The sequence below is a fragment of the Siphateles boraxobius genome, unplaced genomic scaffold (genome assembly GCF_051911475.1).
Source record: "Siphateles boraxobius isolate OS27281-9 unplaced genomic scaffold, OSU_SipBor_1 13, whole genome shotgun sequence".
In the NCBI taxonomy this organism is placed as follows: domain Eukaryota; kingdom Metazoa; phylum Chordata; class Actinopteri; order Cypriniformes; family Leuciscidae; genus Siphateles; species Siphateles boraxobius.
Window position 1 is genome coordinate 22,052,858 of NW_027508733.1, and position 21,038 is coordinate 22,073,895.

General features: G+C 39.4%; 2 protein-coding genes across 2 annotated transcripts in view; both read left to right on the top strand.

Annotated features, from left to right (window-relative positions):
- The window catches only part of shdb (Src homology 2 domain containing transforming protein D, b), a 33,864-nt gene extending 18,449 nt beyond the window's left edge, over positions 1-15,415 (top strand). Inside the window, exons 6-8 of the mRNA XM_077226519.1 lie at positions 10,222-10,387; positions 11,950-12,069; positions 14,447-15,415. Of these exons, the coding sequence (XP_077082634.1) occupies positions 10,222-10,387; positions 11,950-12,069; positions 14,447-14,633 (473 nt within the window). The 3' untranslated portion in view covers positions 14,634-15,415. The remainder of the gene's footprint in view (positions 1-10,221; positions 10,388-11,949; positions 12,070-14,446) is intronic.
- Positions 1-21,038, top strand: part of LOC143736071 (uncharacterized) — a 795,401-nt gene that overhangs the window by 394,995 nt on the left and 379,368 nt on the right. The gene's annotated exons all lie outside the window — the stretch shown is intronic.

Sequence of the window (21,038 nt, forward strand, 5' to 3'; positions counted from 1 at the left end):
TTGACTAGTCGGTGTTGTAGTGTGGGAAAAAATGGGCCCTAAAATTGTCTCTTTTTTTTTTTTTATTGAATTTTGAGTTCTATCATTTTATCTATTTATTAAATCTCTTTAGTACTTTGATTTATGAATTAATTTAATAGTATAGTTTAATAATTTAATATAGAAGTGTATATATATATATATATATATATATATGAAGTATATATTATCCATCCATCCATCCATCCATCCATCCATCCATCCATCCATCCATCCATCCATCCATCCATCCATCCATCCATCCATCCATCCATCCATCCATCCATCCATCCATCCATCCATCCATCCATCCATCCATCCATCCATCCATCCATCCATCCATCCATCCATCCATCCATCCATCCATCCATCCATCCATCCATCCATCCATCCATCCATCCATCCATCCATCCATCCATCCATCCATCCATCCATCCATCCATCCATCCATCCATCCATCCATCCATCCATCCATCCATCCATCCATCCATCCATCCATCCATCCATCCATCCATCCATCCATCCATCCATCCATCCGTACTTTTGGAAATTTGTAGTTGTGACACTCCTCCGACACAGAATAGTGATGCTGAAAGCACTTGTGTGTAGGGTTGTAACGGTATGGCGGTTTATCGCGATATTGACTTGTACGATTATCATATCGTGAACATTTGCTTATCCACGGTTTTGGAAAAAAAATTAAAGCAGATCTCAAATGCGCATATGCAACTTATTTCCACTTGACTACTCCACCTATACATGTGCACTGGAGAAAATGTCTGAGACTGAGGCTGCGAATTCTTCGAAAAAAAAAGTTAAAATCTGCAGTGTGGGAATACTTTGGGTATCCGAAAAACGAACGTGGGTTTTTCCTTGAAGATTGATATCCAGTTGTGTCCAGAAATATGGACGAAGAGTGGCTGCAAAATGAGGAAATATGTCAAATATGTTCTCCCATATTCGCGAACACCTTCCCTCCCTGCAGATAAAGTTCCATTTATAACTTAAGGCCGTATTATTTACGTGTTGCTGAGGGAATTTACAATATAACGCAGATGTCACGTAAAATGCGCGATTTGATAGATGGATGAATAAATCTAAAATATAGCTGTGCAATAAATAAAATCGCTATATGAGTGTGTCTATTAAACAGCGCAAAAAACTGTAAATCTATATTCTGCTTGTTCAGCGTGTCTGTGTGAATGAGCAGCACCGTTTCACCTAGTATATACTCAAGTATGTGTGACGCTCATGGTGTTTAAAGCGTCTGCCGTCTCACTCACTATATAAGGACGTGAACACATGAACATATCCAGAGCTGCTCTGAGAGAACTAAATGAGCATTTCATAATTTTGTTGAAAATAATCATTGTCAAATACACTCTGACTGAAACTCATAGGAGTTTAGTACAACCTGTCAAAATAAAAATTATCTTAAATAATAATTAATAAATTAAGAATTTTATTAATTCAATTGATCAAACATGTTTGTTCAAATGGGAGATCTGCAGGTTTATTTTTTCTTTCTTATTTTTTCAAAAGGTAGATTAAAAAAGTTTGTTTTAATAAACCATATGTTCAACCAAAAAACCCTATCAGTTTTTATTAATTTAAGGTTCATTGCAGCTGATAATAATAATCATTGTTTAATACCGTAAACCGTGAAACCGTGATATTTTCGGAGACTATTATCATACCGTGAAAATCTCATACCGTTACAACCCTACTTGTGTGTGTGTGTTTCTTCGTGCGAGTGAAGAGATTTGTGTGCAGAGACGGGGGTGATGTGAGGAGGGGGCTAGCCTTGCGAGTGGAGGGCCGCAATCAGTCACACACTGACACCTCCGCTCTCTTCAACCTCCCTCCCTCTCTCACCCTTTCAGCTCTGACAGGTTTGTCCTGCTGCAGTGCTGACACACTCGGGCTGATAAACCACCGCAGGGGTTCAGGGGCATCTCGATCCACCTCCTCCCCCATCTACCCCTCCAGCAGTGCTGATTATCACACTCAGGGGAGAGAAGGAGTGAAAAAAGACAACTGGACTGAGAGCGGGATGAGCTGAGGGGGACCGAAGGACACATTAAAGCATCTTTAGCACGTATATAGCCAATTTCAATTTTAGAACTGCCCTGTGATTGAACCGTTTCAAAACCCTCAGCCATTTAGATGCTTAGTTACTAAAGATGAAGCATTCATTACGTTTTATTTGCCAAAGTGTTATGGCCAAATTCTAAGGCAGCATCGCATGTATTCTCATAACAAAGGCATTTCCAGAATCCATCGCCCTGAGCTCGGTGGAAAAAATTCACAATTGTTTCCTCCTTCAACCCAGTTAAGCGGAAACCCACCCTATACTGTAGCTGATTTAATTGGTAAACTCAATTATGCAGTAACTTATCAAGAAAGGTTCAGACAAAAACACAATGGCGAGTCAAAATATGCTGTAAAAAAAATGTATTGGGTCAAAGTTAATTTTTTTTTTTATTAAAAACTATTTAATTAAAAACAGACTAGATAGTTTTACCCAAGGGTATTGCGTTATTAGCTTAGCAACATGCTCTAAAATCTCTACTCCTAGTTCTAATCGTGCCGTTTTGCTTGTCTAGAGTCATAGCCAATGAAGAGTGTTGTAAAATACTTACGAGGTTATGTTTCATTGAGCAGGCTACTGGGATGATGTCAACGCCGCTTGCTAAGCTTCAAAAACTCAATCTCAGTCAACAGTACCTGTTGAGTATATAGCAACTTTATAGTGGTACTGTTACTAAGGTAAGGTTAGCCAGTCAGAATAGTGTTCATTAGCATATAGTCTTAGGGTACGTTTACATGACAACAATGTACTACAAACAGAAACGTTTTTCCTTTACGTTTTTCGCGTACAGACCACAACGTTGTCAAAATGAACCCCGTTTACACAGATTTGCGAAAACGACTAAAAACGCTGTATTATTCATGCCAGGCCAGTAGTTGGCGATGTCACTTTGTAAAGAAACACTACGTGTCTAGTCTGAAAAACGTAATGTGCATGACGTCACCGTTTTCATGAATTCGTATTTTGTAGTTTACACAGAGACGATAAAGATATAGTTTTCAAATACTTGCACTTTGAAACCTGTTTTCAAAAGTTTGCCAAAACGCTGTTGTCATGTAAATGAACGGCTAAGACGCATATAAAGTTTTTCCGTTTTTATTTGAAAAAGGTGTCGTTCAAACAGCCCCTTAATAGCAAAGTAGAAAAATGTGTATCTATCATAAGTGGCCCGAAGGGAAAAAAAGACAATTTTCCCAGCTGTTTGCGATACATTGAGTGATTGCACTAAATGTGACTGCAATGTCGCATAAAACATGTCCCAAACTCCTTTGCTCGTATGTTGACATACCTTCACAACAGATGGCTTTGTTTCATTTGCATTTCAGCTCTGTTTTCCATCTCGGTTCGGTTGTTAAAAGTGTGACGATGACAGTAAAATCTTGGCCTCAGTCCAGTGAGTCTTAATTAGGCCATTGCAAAGCTGTCACTATCCACTCAATTACCACAATCACTTAAGCCACACGGCCGCCCGGCACGTCCCTCAAGCCTCTCTGCACTCATTACCACACTAATCTACCACACGGATGCATTCAACAGCACGCCACTGACTGTAGATCACCCAGTCACACCAGTAGAGGATGTGAACGCTGGCATTTTGTCCATTTAAGGGTTTGTTGGCTTGTGTGTTCTTGAGTCGCTTTTGGGGTTAAAGGAATCATGAAGGTTTGTGCATGCAATCTTTAAATGTATAGTAGACTTGTTTTCGAATGTGGCCCCTTTAAAACTTCTCCCACACTTCTTTTGGAAGGGCTTCGGCCCAAACCGAAGTGCAACTGGATCAGTTGTGAGGAGGATTTGGTCTGGCTGAAAGTCCTGACATGGTTTTTGTGTGTGAAATGGAGAGAGAAAGTGGTGGCTCGCTTGTCCCGGGTCTGTCAACCCGCTGTAAGCAAGCCCGAGGGAAGCGAGAATGGCTCCTATATCAATTTATTTCTCTCTCTTTTTCTCTTTGTGACAGTAATGAAAAGGCATGTCCTGGTAACTCGCTTTCGTGCAAATACACTGAGGCAGGAGAGGGAGAAAGACATGTAGGGGAGGGGGGGATATCATCTCACTTAGGAGGAAAAATGAAAGCGAGAGAGGAAAGAGGGCGGTAAGTGGTTTACAGAAGATAAAAAGCTCAGACAGTGGAACTGAAACGGATGAATGTAATGAAAGGGGAGAAATGGGATTTTCTTAGCACGGTTTTCCGGTAATTACGTGAACAATAAGTGAAGTAAATAGCACATTAGCTTTATTTATCATTGTGACCATTAGAACGGTCTCTGTGCGGTAAATAGAATTTTCTAAGTTTTCTCATATATCACTAGATCAGGGTGATCAGTGCAGGGTGATTATCATTATGATTTTGTGAGGATGAAAAATGTTAATCAACACTGTTAATGGTATATATATATATATATATATATATATATATATATATATATATATATATATACACATATATATATATATATATATATACAGCAATATTTAATTAATATTTGTCTACATATTGGACGTGTGTGTAATGAAAAAATATATAATACATACTTTATATATGTGTGTGTGTATATATGTACATGTGTATATATATATTTTTTTACAAAATATTCTATATTATAATGTGCAGACATAATTAATTTAAATATTTGTGTATCCTTGGATGCCTTGATATTTTTTAACTAGATATGTACTGTTGAGATATAAATTGATTGTAAAATGGCTGAAAAATGTTGAGATTTATTTAGCTGTATCCCCCAGCCTAAATTGTCACCATTAGTAGTAAAATCTGTGCATGTTAGGTGCCACAACATGTTAATTGAATCCAGATACCAAAAAAATCCTTTAGATGAGTTTTAACAGCGCACATAAAATCCTACCAAAGCATAAAGCGCATTAAGGGTTTGTTTGCTCCTTCAGTAATAACATCTGTTGTGTAAATTGAGACTTAATCACAGATTTCCAGTGATGTAATATCGTTTCTTTTTATGAGATGCTCAAATGAGGCTTTCATTATCCCAGATGGGCTCTCACACTTAGAGTAATATGCCGTCTCGGCACATTTCTAAGCTCATTTCTAGCCTTGTGCTTTAGTAGTAATGATGTACGAATGGTGTGGCCATCTGTCCCAGCGTGATGTATATTAGGCCAGAGATGACCTTCGTGGCGAGTGGCTGGAGCTCTTCGGTGTTAGTTTTTTGCAGGACCGTGGCTAACAGGCACTGATGTGCTGCCCTTTGTCAGCCTGACTGGGTCTGACAGGCATGCTGGAACCGCAGGAGTGATGGGACAGTTAATGTGGAGCATTAGAGTCATACAGGGAAGGGCCAGAGAGGTCTCAAACCAGAGTAGATGTTGGGCACCTGTAGGTCTATAGAGCTAGAGAATGAGGAGTCTGTCTGTATAGATCCATTAGGTGTAAGCAGTGTATACATACAGTAGTGAAAATTTGAGAGAGAGATAGAGAGATGAACATTTTGGCCAATACCGATAATTCTTTATATCTCAAAACTGATAACCGATATATTGGTCGATAAATCTATATCCAAGTTTTTATATAATTTTTGAGAGCCTGATTACAAAAACAAAAGTCTAACGATCAAAAGCAATGTCCCAAGCATGTTATTATAATGTTATAATTATTATTTTATGTAGCCTATGAGACAGACTTGCACTGCACATGTTGCACTTCATATTGTACGCAATTCAAAACCGTCATGGCGAGCAGTGTGCATCTACAGTGTCTCAGCTGAAGGACATGATACATTATTTACTGGCTTTAATATACCAGGGAAATTTTTTTTATCGGGCTGATAACGATCAAGTTAAAAATTAACATATATCAGGCGATACAATATGGTGGCCGATATATCTTGCATCCATAATATTTATCTATATAGATGTTTATATATATATATATATATATATAATATATGTATATATATGTGTGTGTGTTTGTAATTTTAAACTTACAAATATATTAAATTATTTTTGTCATTTTATAAGTTATTAATGGCATATTCCTTGATTTTTATATTAAATATTTGTTTTATCGGGTTTTAAAAAAAATATATGATCATTGTTCAGTATATATTACTATGCATATAGTCACGTTTGACTTTAGTTGGTTCATTAAGAATTACACTGGATTATTTGTGAAATCATCCGAATTATTTGTGGAATTAGGTGGATTATTTACAGGGTTAGGTGGGTTTGAGGGAGGATTAGCGGGTCCACACTCTGATTCTGGTTCTCCAGATGGGACCATTGTACCACGCCAGGCATCAATAATGCACAGGGAACAGGGTGAAAGAGTCTGTGACATTCTGTCTTCAATAATTCACCAGTCAGCGGGGGGACGTATGGGCCCGCCTGTTTCTTTTACCAAACATCACACTGTCGTGTTCTTTTCGAGAGGGTGCGATGAAGGGGGTGGAAGTGTCGGATGGTGGTCTGTTTATAAAGATGTCACACACCTCCCCTTTGGCCTATTCTTCATCTTGTAATCCTGTTTGAGAGTGTGATGTGCTTGTATGCGTTACAAGACGCCCCGTGTAAGTATGCGAGTTGCGATGGAGATGCTTAAATATGGATTTTTTTTAACCTATGCTAAATAGCTAATTAATTAAAACGACTAATTAAAAATAAGCTGAGAATAAAATATGGACCAGACCTTTGACTTGATGAGGTACGTTCCATTGAGACTAAACAGTAAGGAAATCAGCACACATTGTGAAAGTATGGGCTTTCGCAAGCAGCCAATCTGACTGAAATGAGTAACTCTAGCTTAAATGTGTTGCAATGGCCCCTGTCTGAGTGTGTATATATGTGGTGTTAATGAGATTTATGGGGTTGAGATGGTAATTAGATGTTGAGTCAGCTCTCACATTGCATTTCTGCCTGATAAGTACTGACATCGGTGGATTGTGTCTCTTTTCTGTTTCTCACCATTCTCTCTCTGTCTTACACTGTCTGCATTACTCACTCTGTGCCGACATAGATATGAAAGATCTGACCGAGCTGCCGTGGCCTCCTCCGGTTGGACAGCTGGAGGAGGAGCCCGTCTGTGGCGAGCAAGGTGAACTTTGACCCTTTCTCCTCACTTCTATCCCGCCAATGTCCTGCATCTGCCGAGTTCGCTGAGTCGCTGTATTGCTAGGAACCTCCCGTTTGCTTCCCGTTTGATTTCAGTCACTCCCGCTCAGGGGTGCTCTCATCACGGTTGCATGTGATGAGTGCATGAGGTCAGTTCTGTCCTCCGGTCATGTTTTCACTGGGGATGCACTGATACTATAATACTACTGATACCAGCGTTGTAGTGTTAACTTAAACTATTAAAAAACTTTAAACTTAAACGAAAATTAGAAATGTAGCCTTGACAATTGACTGAAATAAGTGCAAGTAGATGTATTAAAAATATCTCAATTGAAATAAAAATAAAGCTAAATGGAAATATATTTTAAAAAATACTACAAAAACTAATAAAAAGGATAAAAACACTCAAAACCCTAGCTAAAATTAAAATATAAAAATAAAAACCATTTCAAAATATCACTAAATATTATAATAGTATACAAATAATACTCAAATAGCACTGGCCGATACAGATACGCCGATAATTGTTTGGCCAATAAATGGCCGATATTGTAATTCTAAACTCTTTTGTCTAAAAAAATTAAGACTAATTGAGTGAATTTAGACATCACAACGTTATAACATATAGTTATAATTTCGGTTGAATATGTGAATGAACTGTAAGGGGTGTACAGTTAAAGACCCAGAACCAGATATGAAGAATGAAGACCCAGAGTCAGAATTATAAAAAATTAAAGAAAATATTTACTGAAGATAGTTTGCAGTTTCATCAGCAGAAGTCAGCTTCAATACTCGCACAGGAGTTTGTAGGCCGCCCCGCTTACAGTTACAAAGATCACAGCAGTTATACCATTTCCAAGGTCTAAGCTACGTCATTGCTTACAGGTTGAATGATTCTCATTGGCTAAGAAACATTAAGAGCCTAAACAATTTAACACATGTGAGGAGATAGGGGTGCCTATCGCCATTAGTCAAGATAGTTGTCGTCCACTCATTAGATTTAGGTCTGTGGTGGCCTCGCAGGTTAGAGAAGGGCGCCGGGGTGTCTGGTCCGAACGTCCAGAACCTACATAGAATGTCATACGCACACACACACACACACACACACATAACAGACACTAGCAAATAACAGCTCCCATCAAGGCTGAAGAGAGTCTGAGCTCCTTATTATCAGTTAAGTATACCAAAACATAATGCTAAAACATTCACTCATTTGGGAGAAAAACAGATCACTGGCATTTACTCCGAAGGAAGGAAATATACTGGAAAGAATACATTTTAATACAACAATTAAAGTTCGATATAGTAACGCTCAATATAGCTTGACCATATGTCCTGCGAAGAATCATATGTGTCCACGCTGCCTTTAGGACCCTCTACTGATACCAGAGAAAGAGACAAACGGCCTTGTGGGTTACGTGGCCTTCGTGTCCTGCGTGTACTGCGTGCAATCTCAAAGTAAGATTGGAATGCACCATTAAAGAAACTGGTTACTTACATCACATGCATTTAAGACAATATAATTTCACAAGCACAAAGAATATAAAAATTATTATGTGATAATGAATATATTTGATTATTGATTTTTATAAAGGAAGTATATACATTCAAAAGGATATGATTATAGATGTATTTGAAGAGGCAAGGGATTTTGACCAACCCTTCAGAACAATGTTTACTCATTCTCCATGTTACCTGGGCCGAGAAATTCACGTTTATTTGCTAACAAAAGTCCGCCAGGATCTGGAATCTGAAAGTAACTCAACCAAACGTTGACTCTTTGAATTCTTGCACACAAGTTGACACCATTATGACAAAGTGTGGGTGGGTGGTGATGGCGCAGTGGATAAGACACATGCCTTTGGTGTGAGAGATCCGGGTTCAAATCCACTGTGAGACACCAATGTGTCCCTGGGCAAGACACGTAACCCCTAGTTGCTCCATAGGCGTGCGACCTCTGAAATATAGCAATTGTTAGTTGCTTTGGATAAAAGCGTCAGCTAAATGAATAAATGTAAATGTAAAGTTTGCAAAGTAGTATTTCCTACTAAAGCAAGCTGGTATTTGACTGGTCAAGTGTATCCATAGCAGACTGGTCAAGTGGCCTTGGGTGGCAACATGCCTAGTGCATTATGGGTGTTGAAATTTTTCTACCTATTTGGCAAAAGAGAAGACACCACCCTTTTTTCGGTTTTCTCTAGTCAGGTAGCACCGACTTCAAATATTTTTTCACCTTTCTACTGTATAGGCTGGCAAGTTTAATTGAAAACCCATTTTGCCAGCTGTGAAGTGAGCCTTAGAACACGGAAAAGATAATCTAAATGTCAAAATACGAGAAATGAGCGTTTAGAATTAAATGCCTACCTCTGCTAAAACTAATTAAAAAAATATCAGATGATTACCAATAAGGTACCGGTCAATTGTGCATCCCTAGTGTTCACACTTGGTTTGATTGTTTGATCCACACTTCAGTTTGATTAACCTGTTCTATGGATCAGCAGGTCTCTTTTCACATTGTTTTGTTTGGCTCTGAACCCTGGTACGTTTGCGTTATAAATGTGACACCTTAATTTCCAACAACCCTCCTGTTTTATTTCTCCTCGTTGCCCTGCTTTAGATGACTCCTGCTCTGCATAGCCACCATTTTTTTGATGGCCATTGACCGTTTTAGCCAGGTATAATGCAACAAGCTTATTTGTTTAATATCTGATATATGGAACAGGATTTACGACCAATCGAATTTCACAATAGGTGGCGAAACTCAGCAACATGACAGTTGTCCGATTAAAAAGTATTTTGCTCCTGTTGTATTCACACTACGCCACAAACCACATACATCATTTGACGCATAAAACTAAGACTAACATGAAAGAGTTTTATAAATTGCCAGTTTGTTGCATCATTCCTGGTTAGGACTCAGTGGTAGAAAACCTACCGTGTTTTCGTTTTTCAAACAACTATCTTTAATCACTTTTGTACTTCTGTTTGATGTTGAATTGAGTCTTTTTGTCTCTTTCGCCGTGTCCTTCATACAGTGCAGTTTGAGGGTGCAGAGTGGGACCGTTCCTGTTCGCCGACAGAGCGCCTGAGGTGTTCCAGGCCTCTGCAGACCACAGGCAGCATGAAGCTACGCAAGCCCAGCGATCCTCATTCCACGATGGGGGAGAGAGTGGATCCCAACCTTCCCCTGGAGAAACAAGTGTACGTCCTACACGTCGCCACAAACCATTAGAGGTTTGAAGAAAAAAATCAGAGCGGAAAAGAGACCGCTAAGCTAAAAGAATTCCGCAATTAGAATGCAATCCTGTTATGCATCTTGTGATTTGCTGACCCTCATGTCATTCCAAACTTCTTTCTTCTGTGAAACATGAAACAAGATTTTTCGTTTTTGTCCACACAATGAAAGACCGTGAGATCCAGTGGGAGACATTTTCAGAATATTTTCTTTTGAGTTCCACAGACGAAATAAAATGTCAGTTTACAGTTTTGACATTTTCAAGATACTAGCATGATGGTCTCACAGTGTGACTCTCGGGCCTTTGGGAACGTCAACATAGTGTGTTATCATTTTATGACTGAGAATATGATTTATAACTGCATTATGCATGGTTACTCCATTAGAAAGTGCAGTCTAGTGCGTCCAAAATATTGCTACGAATTAGTCAGCTGTTCAGGATAAAAAATCCCCCAGACACATCAACCTCAGTAAGACAGCAGCTGTGGTCTCACGGGGGACATGCCACGAATGTCACAAACAAACATGCTCACTTCTCAAAATATTTACAGGTGTCATATCCACACATTTGTATTGCACCAAAAGCAGTGATAATTTAGTTTTAGGTGGACCCTTAGAATTAAACAACCTCTTTGTGAATGTAAAAGTCTGAAGAAAAAATCTGAAAAATCAAAGTGCATAATAAATAAAGGTTTTGTCTCCCAAACGAAATAACCAATTCTGATCTGCCTGAAACCAGTCATCGATAATTCCAGTCTTACTTCCTGCTCAAACCTACGTATGTTTGTAACAAATTTGCATGATGCCAGCCTATGCTTTTCACTTGCTGCTCACGGACATCATCTACTTTGACAGGCCCTTAAACACTGTAGTTGTAGCTGAGGCCTGGAAGAGTTTGGTTTGTGTTTTCGACATGTTGAGAAGACTGTTTTCAGCACTGCCAAAGCAAATCCTTTTTGCATGCACTTCCAAAGGATATGGACCCAGGCTCGAATTGATATGGTACAACTGACACCATTGTTACGGTTTGTATCACTGTGTTTAAAATACAGAGGAAGATTTGGAGCTGACATTTGGATATGGTAATGGGCGTTACGTTTCCGACAAGTGCTGTAAGCGGTAGACTAATCACAACAGACTGGCCCATCTGACCAATCAGAGAAGAGTAGACCAATCAACCGCTCTGATTTGTCAGATGGCCCAGTCTGTTTTGATTGGTCTACTCTGATTGGTCAGATGGCCCGGTGTGTTGTGATCAGGGCAGAGTAGCTGCAATGTATATTATGGGAAGATTTAAGTGTTTTTTGACCTTGGATGCGTGTAAACCTTTTGTAGGAGGCGTCCAAAAAAAATTTGTAACCTATAAAATAGCATAATAGAGCCACTTTAAGACTTCTATATGGTAATAGTTTTTGTTATGATTTGCTAACCTCTTTGCCTGTGAAATGAGAATCAAAACTGCTAAATACTGGATAGCTTTTGATGTGTAAACATCATGTTTTTGACATCACATCCTGTTGTCCTTCAGATGGTATCACGGCTCTCTGTCGCGCTCAGAGGCTGAGTCTCTACTGACCCTCTGTAAGGAGTGCAGTTATTTGGTGCGAAACAGCGAGACCAGTCGCTTGGACTACTCCCTCTCTCTGAGGTACTGTACAGCCTCCCTCCAACACAGCCACATTTTATTTCTCTATTCCCTCCATTACCGTTAAATGAAATGAGCAAATCTCATCCCCATTACCCCATTCCAGCTAATTGCCTTGTGTTTTGCTTCATTTGTGTCTAGTTGTCTGTATCTTAGTTATTTTTGTTCTTCATTCTCACCTAAAATTATTTTTTTCACTCATCAGAAGTTAATCTTTTCAAAGAAATTGCAATATAATATATTAATATGATGATAATAATTCACTTTAATATTATTATAATATAAAAAACATTTTTAAATGACCTTACCTTACATTTATTTCCTTCATTTATATAATGTTACAATTTAATTAAAAAGTCACATTTTAGATTCAAATTAGTTTTTTCAAGCATATTTTTGATTGCTTTAATCTAACTATTAATATGGCATATTTTGTGATTTTATGTGATATTACTGTTAACTGTTGTTTGCCTACAATTATTAATAATCACCTTTTTTTAGCCAATCAGAAAATTGTGGAGACTTTGTCTGCTTTCATTTGACTTTTGCCATCAGTGTTGGACAGTATTTCTTGAATTATCTATGTATCTGCTCTTTTACCTCGCATTTAAAAATATTAGTTTTTCTATTGTTTTATCATACTGTTATTTTTCTCATTTTATTTTGATTTAATTTTCTCCTTCTGCAAAACGGCCCATGCCTCATTTGCACACTGATGTGCTTTGCGATAGGCTATCAGCTAGAGCGATAATGCTTATCTGGTCAAATCTCGCAGCTCTAATTACTGTCTTGATCCAGAGCCCCTGGTTTCCCTCCTCTTTCTTCTTTTCCTTTTATTCTCCCCGAGCTATAATCAGGCAGGTGAACAGCTCTTCAGTTCACAAAAGCTGCTCCTGCCAGCATTAATGAATATGAATGACTCCGCAGAAAGCCGCAGACACAAGCGGGGAGGCCTTTCACACACCTGAACACACTCAGTAATCAAACACGCCTTGTAATGCAAGTGCACAACTGCACACTTCATAAGTCATGTGCAAAAACACTCCAGAACACGTTCAGCATCACGCTGAGACTTTGTTCACATGAAATCTTATTTTTACAAAACGCATTCGTACGACAGCATCTGACAACTGTGGGAATGAATGAATGAACAGCGCTGTCTGATGTCATAATGCTGTACGCCAGCGGCCTTTGAGGTCTGATCCAAATCAAAGTGACAGCAGCTCAACGTCGAGAGCTTTGAACGAGCCGCCGTGGAGATTCACAGGCTTTTTCTTGAGCACAGATCCTTCTATAAGTGACTCTGTTCATCACGTACCTGGTGGATAATACCTTTTTGGAGACGACAAGCTCCTTGAACATGTTAAGTCTTGAATTTTAATGTGCTACTTCAGCGCTAGCTTGATTTTTAAAAGGGTGAGAAAGATACTCTCAGCCTCCTTGTTTTTTTATACACACTTATTAAAGTGAATTGTATTGTACAGTATAATGACAGCCTCAAACAAACCAATCACTTCCTGGTACTATACATAGATATCCAGCAGTTTGGATTGTCTTAAAGGGGAGGTCTAGAATAATGTTAACATCGGGCCGTGCTGAAGTTATTATATTCTTAAGCCGGGTGCAAACTGTGCGATTAATAATAGTCCTTTACGATTGTTGCTTGTCAGACTGTACGAACTTGATCATCGCTGTAAGCCATGTCACACTGTAAGATCTCAGTAGTCATTAATGTCAGACTGTACGACAGTCAAGACACGTTAAAAATGGAAATTTGTTACATCATCAATCAAAGACACATTCGATGATGTGAGCTGCATTACAAGCGGGATTTAAATGGTGGCTACAAAGAAATCTCTAACGTTAATTTTGGTCATGACTTGTCTTGATAAACGAAGAAAATTTGACGGTCGTCAGTCAAATCTTCTAAAACTGTCAGAATTTCATCTGAGGTAAAATTGGATCGCAACGGTCAATAATCGGCTATCGGTGAACATGTCAAACATCAGTGACCTGGAATATTTTTAGGATTTGCAAAATTTGTCTCGGACGGCCAAATCAGGGCCAAAATCACAGTGTGCACCCGGCTTTATACATTACTCGGATTGTCCTATTTATTGCGGGTAGTCTTTTGTTCACCAGTGACCTACATTCGAGATTCACAGCCTCACCTAGGGATCATGTTAAATTACAGCTGTCAAGTCATGATAAAATGATTGAAATATATGGATTTTAACATATGACGCAAGCATATGGCGCTATGGTTCAACGGTGGTGTAATACGATGGTACAAGTGGTGTTTTGTTGAAATGATTTTCAGGTTTATTTTGTTGCTCAACATACCCAAAGAATAATAGTGGTTTTGTATGTTCTTTTTCAGGAGCTGCCAAGGTTTCATGCACATGAAGTTCAGCCAGTGCAAAGATGGCCGCTATATCCTGGGCCAGAACAGCCCTCCGTTTGACACCATCCCTGAAGTGATCCACTATTACACCACACATAAACTCCCCATCAAAGGAGCTGAACACTTGTCCCTGCTCTTCCCTGTGCTGGTTCAGACTCTCTGATTGGTCAGAGTATGGGTGAAAACAGATGGCAGAGGTATATGCCTTTGGGAATGAACATTCAACATATTCAGCACACCAACTGATGGCTCCCTCATGTCTTTGATTGTATAAAAGCATCTGATTGAGGACACATAACTTAACATTAGATACTTCAGATCCATTTTCAGTTAGATCTGTTCACATGCCATTTCACATACTTGTTAATAATTATTTTCAATCACACCAAATGAACCTTCTGTGAACTGTACCGGACTGGTGTCAGCGAGACCTGTTGCTTGTCTTCAGTCGTCTGTGTTATTCTCCACTGGGATGGTGAATTTGCCACTGCTAATGTTTATTGATCGATTAGTAGCCTCTTAGGATGAGCGGACGAGCCTCCGCTCTTTTATAGCTGCCGTAAAAGACATTTCCACACGGCCGTTTATGACTATCGTCTCTTTAAAATTTCTAAAGCCTTTTGGTTCTAGTAAGACCCTTGAGACCACACACAAATGTTGTTTGGCTGTAGTCCTAGGAAAACTTTCATTGTCTTTGTTTGACCTCAGCTTTGTCGGTGTGGCTGGTCGTAGATCAGTGAATGTTGGCAAATTTTAATGTTGAGGACAGTAGCTGTAACCAACTGATCAATTGATTGATTTGATGTTTGAATCATGATCACTCAGAGATGTTCCTGTAATTGGTATAATAGGTCACCGATACAGAAAAATGCTGAAAATGTGTTTCTTTAGCTCCTGTTTGTAAACTGATTTACATGTGTTATATAATAAACTTTCTAAAGAGAATGCTACTAGTTAATAACTGATGCTTCAAACATTTTGTATTTTACATATGCAAAACCCACCACCTTGTTGCTAGTTTGTTCTAGATGGCTGCTAGGGAGTTCTGGGCGGTTGCTTGGGTGTTTTAAGTGGTTGCTAGGTTGTTGCATACTGGCCTAAGTCAAAAGAGCCCATTCCCTTTGTCTTTTTTTGATCTTCTGGTCTCTAAATATGGCTTGGGTCCATCCTGCAATTTTTGTCTCAATATATTTTTGTTTGTTTTATTATCTGAAATAATGAAAAGTCTGATTGCTTAAAGAAAGTAACCAGCATGTAGTAACTACAGATAGGCGGTTGCGCAAATCCTTAAACCCAAGAATGAGCTATAGTCATTTGGTCCGCATAATTGTTGTTTTAATGTTCTTTTATAAATAAATTGGAATTTGAAAAGTCATATTGATATCGTAGAAAGCACCAGAAGGCAATTTAATTGCTGTAGCTTGCCATGCATATTATTTTTATAGCTTCACATTGTTTATTATCAAGAGACAGAGAAAATGGTGTGGAGATTGACAGAAAGATGTGCTAATGGTTACTATACGCGTGTTTTATCCTGGGACCACATGCTTAACATTCAATCTTTGCAATCTTTTTGTGCATGGCATGATGCGTGAATGTTTTTCTTTTCCCATTGCAGCCCACAGAAGGCCGTCCTCCTAAATCGTGCAGTGTTTGTGTGTTCATGTGTGTGTGCTTCCTCATTATCTCTGTTCTGCCGAAGCGAAGCGTTCTGGGATTGCTTTCATTACACTGCCAAATGAAATGGCGGAGAATGATTACTGGTGTGACGGGCGGAGAAGGAGGTTCACATCAGTCCTCGTCCCTCCAACTTCAGTAAGGAAGATGGTGAGATAAAACGAGGGGGAAATTAAGAGTTGTTTGCAAGCACATTTTGACACTTTTTAATGCAATAACATTTTGGTGTGCTTCGTGATGTCTATCACAATTTAGGATATGCCTCACCAATGTGCATATTTGGAAGCAGATGATGATCTATCAGATGCGCTCACTGAAAAAGACACCTGCGATTACAACGGAGCCAGAAATAATTTCACACTCAAACCACTCCAATCTCGACCAAGCCCAAAAACTCGCGATCCCACGGCGGATGGCATCTAATGCTCGTGGCTTCTGTGTTGGCTGCTGGTAATGATTGTTCCCAGCTGCTCTGACACATATCCAGGCATGTCCACATGTGCGTCTCAAGCGCCTCGTATCACATTGTCCGAGACAGACGCATTAATCTCGCTCAGACATTCCACGAACAGGCACGCACTCACTCTTGGAGGGAAAGCCTTTTCAACAGGTGTGTCTGCTAGACTGTAACCAGAGATCGGTCAAAATTTAAACAGCTGAAACTGGGGGCTCATCTTCTGTGTCAATACCTCAAAAGCCCTACGACGTCTTCCTCACAATGAACGCTGCGCTAATTCCTCTGGTAATTAGGCTCTTACTAGTCATGGAATAATTAGGCCTTACAAAGAGAGGCATTTCTCAGCCACAAGCTTAGACAAAAGCCCAGCAGTGAAGAGTGGGCCCAGATGTGCACCGAAGGGGGGAAAAAATCAACCGCATTCAAAAGGGCTGCCGTCATTATCGTGTAACCGGCGCTCAAGCAAGGTGTCATCTGGATTTCATTATGGTGAGGACTGGCAACTTATACCATCTGTTAATTTACTGACATTTGACCTTTGAACCCTCCTCCCGCCTTTGTGGGCAGCTGGCCCAGATAAAGTCCTCATCTTGGAGAGCTTATCTCCTAAAGCCCCGTCAGATGCAGCTCGCATACGGCTGCAGCTGAAGGCTATTGTAATGAATTGAAAAAGACAGGGCTCTGGGGGAGGACTGAATGTATCCTCGGCTCTACTTCGGAGGATAAGGATAGATGATCCTTAGATTTCCAGTTCTCACAATAGTAATTCAGGTGCACGTATGATGTGATTAGGCCAAGTAGGAATGCTCCTTGGTTCGATATCCCTGGTCCTGCGCCAAGATTCATATCAAACAATCGTACTTCATCAAACTTAACCCTAAAAGCAAAAGGGTAATGGTTCTTGCATGACTTGGTTTAAATTCTAGGGTTCACAAGTAAGTTCTACACCTTGGGATCTCACTGGTGGAAGAATACATATATTTAACACTGTTGACAAATTTGCAAATAATTGTCTCTCGCTCAGAGGTGTCCAGTCCTGCTCCTAGAGGGCAACCATTTTGCAGAGTTTAGCTGCAACACACCTGCCTAGACATTTCTAGTGATCCTGAAAGGACCACTGAAGTGCCTTGAAATGTGCAGCATTATTCAATGTGTTGTTGAATAATGTATAGCATTATAAAATATAGCATTCTCTGCAGAATTCAGAGGATCCGATACATTTTCTGGTCTGAGCTGATTGTGTCTCTGGACTGGAGCAGACTGCGCGCTGCAGCGGTTCACGTAACAATAATGTGAAACCAGACTTTATTCGCCCCAATGGAAAAGTGTATTTACGCTGTCCGAATCGTTCCCTATCCCCTATATAGTGAACTATGTGCCATTCACCATTAGAAAATACTAAATGTGTGAACAAGTGACCGATTTTAGCCACAGCTTCGGTGTCTATTTATAATGTGGGGGGCAGGACGCTTTAGTTTCTAGAGAGCTGATTGGACAGAAATCTGATTCTAGATTTGATTGGACAGAAAATCTGATGAGAAGTTTGACACAACTCTTTGTCTACTATAAACAAATGGTCTTTGTTTTGGAGCCCACTAGCTTATAGATAACAGTAAGGATAACATAGTCATACTAAAAGCCAAAAATCTTCAATTTTGAAGACCTTTGGGGGTACTGCCCCAAAGGCAAGCTAAAAGTACACTTTTTGCTTTATTTCTGCCAGTGAAGAACAACCATGCATTTTAGTATTTCACCATTTAGTCGATTTTATTATTAATTTTGTAAATATAACTAACATCATTTGGGCACCCCTTCATTAGTGGGCTTGTGTCACAATACAGCTTGTCAAAATCTGGCATCTTAGTCGAAGCATCTTATCTCCGCTTTTATATCCAATTTGGATTGGTCTTGAGGCGATGGTGCTGGATCCTGCCTTGCACCAAGTGCTAGCAAATGGTACCAATAGTTTTGGCGTGATCAACGACAATTTACTCACTCTCATGTCATTCCAATGCTGAATGTGTGAAGGACAAAATATTTTTTGAAAAATGTTTCCCTGTCTTTGTTTGTACAATGAAAGGAGTGCACTTGTTTTGGACCACATTGACTTTCTTAGTTTGGACCCAAAATGTTCTTCAAAACATCATCTTTTGTGTTTTCCAGAAGTAAATCCGTCATACAGGTTGGAACGTACACAAGGGAGAGTAAATGGTGAAACAGTTTTCATTTTTGGGTGAACTTTCCCTTTAAGACCAGGGCTGTAGCTAATGATTGTTCTACACCAATCCCAATCTCAGGTCTTGGGCTAGCAAGCCTGGTCACGGGCTAATGAGGAGATCCAATTCCAAACCTCGACCAGAAGTGAACCATGAAGAGATTATTATGGCTTCTAGGTCTTGGTCCTGATGCATTTCCTAAGCAACACACGTACACACAAACACCTTCTACCTCAGTCAACCCTTGAAAGCTTGTTAAATGTGACCCCTGGTCCCAAAATGGGAGAAAATCAATTGAGTGCTCTCACATAGGCACATCCTGAGTCGCTGGTCCAGATGGAGGCATTGTTCACACTGAGTGCAGAGCCAAGCAATGTGCCAGTCTGATGTATTCAGCCACAGAGACTCCCCTCAGCTCTGACAAGCAACCAGACAAATGAATATTCTCAATAGTGGCCATCCACAATAGCTCAGTGGTCCGCGCTTTGATCCATTGTGGCAAAGAGCCATTCATTACATGAGGTGCAGAGGCACATTGTGTGTGGCAAGTGCATAATGCCTCACTTTAAAGGATTAATGTCCTCTATGTGGCGTGTGCTTATTTCAAGGACTTTGCATAAGGCTTATTGTTGTGGGTTGATGTTTGTTTTTGCTTAAGGTTACGTATTATAGAATCACACTTAGCCATCATTGTTGTTTGTTGATGTTGATTCTTCATGACACTTCAACCGTTTGGTGTGAAATTTCTTGACGAACGGATTCTGTGATACTAAATGACTTCTACAGTAGTTTTCAGCTACTAGATGCCAACAGACATGATTTAACCAAGGAAACTGCTTTGGCTCTTGTAAATGAGTGAATTTTATTATTCTATTTTTTCCCCATCAACCTGAAAAGATCACTGTGATGGAGAGAGAGAGTGTCTACAGCTTAGGGTGGTAAATTACTTGAAATGTCACTCTTGTCAAATGCTGTAAAAAAACATTCTTCAACAAAATGTCACTTGTTCTCACAATGTTCTCAATATGAACAAAAGTCATGTTGAACCTCTTTTTTTTGTTCAAACAATGCAAGAAGCAGCATGTCTAAGCAATTCTTGCCCTCCCATAATTGGTAGAATTAGCCAACGCATGGCGTATTGACGAACGCAGAAGCGCAGAGAATGAAAAAAATTATATATTTTTTTTTTTAAAGAGACATGTCTTGAGTTTGTTGCCCAGCTGTTTTTGTTTAAACTGCGAGAGGCATCTACTCTCACTTAAGCTTACGCTACTCTTACATTCCGTTGGGTCAGAGGTCACTCTTATATAACTAACATTTACTAATATATCTGATTGTGTTTGGCTGAAAGAAGAAAGTCATGTACACCTAGGATGGCTTGAGGGTGAGTAAATTATGGAAAAATTTAGGGTGAACTAACCCTTTAATGAGGAAGATTCCTGGTTCAATACAAGTTGAGATCAATCAACTGCATTTGTGGCATAATTTTGATGACCAGAAAACAAGTATTTTCAATGAATCACTTGTTTTCGTTAAAACAGCAAAAATCCAGGCTACAGTGAAGCACTTAAAGTCCCCCTGTAGTCAATAATTTTATCCCTTAAAATTCATAAATTATCACAAAAATTACATACTTAAACGTTTTTTCCTTGAAAAAAAATCCCTTAAAATAGCTTGAATGTAACTACACCCTTGCTTCATTTAGTATACGCAGATCAATGAATATGCAAATTAGCCCGTCTCCACTAACTCACACCAGCTCAGCCAACTTACTGAGGTAAACGCTGCACAATGGTATCTCTCTTTACAAGAGTCAGACACATAACGGTAATTAATGATTAGCCTTTTGCTTGACTGTTACAAACAGCTAATAGTGTGTTGCTGATGTTGCATGAGCCATGTTCTCAGAGTCAGACCGCTGGAAATGCTTTGAACAACTCCAAACGTCAGTGGAGAAATGCATATTATAGTTCATTGTAATATACATCATACACACGCTATGTTGCTAAATATACCCGCTTTTCATATCAACAGAAAAATATACCGGGATAACCTGGCTTGTCTTGAGACTTCACTGCTTCAGAGCGGTTATAGTTAATGATATGCTAAAGCCCGCCAGCACGTACGTACGTGATTGGTTACAAGGTAGTTTGTGACGTCAAAAACACCAGAGATTTCAAACTGTGTTTTTGAGTCTTTGGTTCACTGCAGTTTTAAA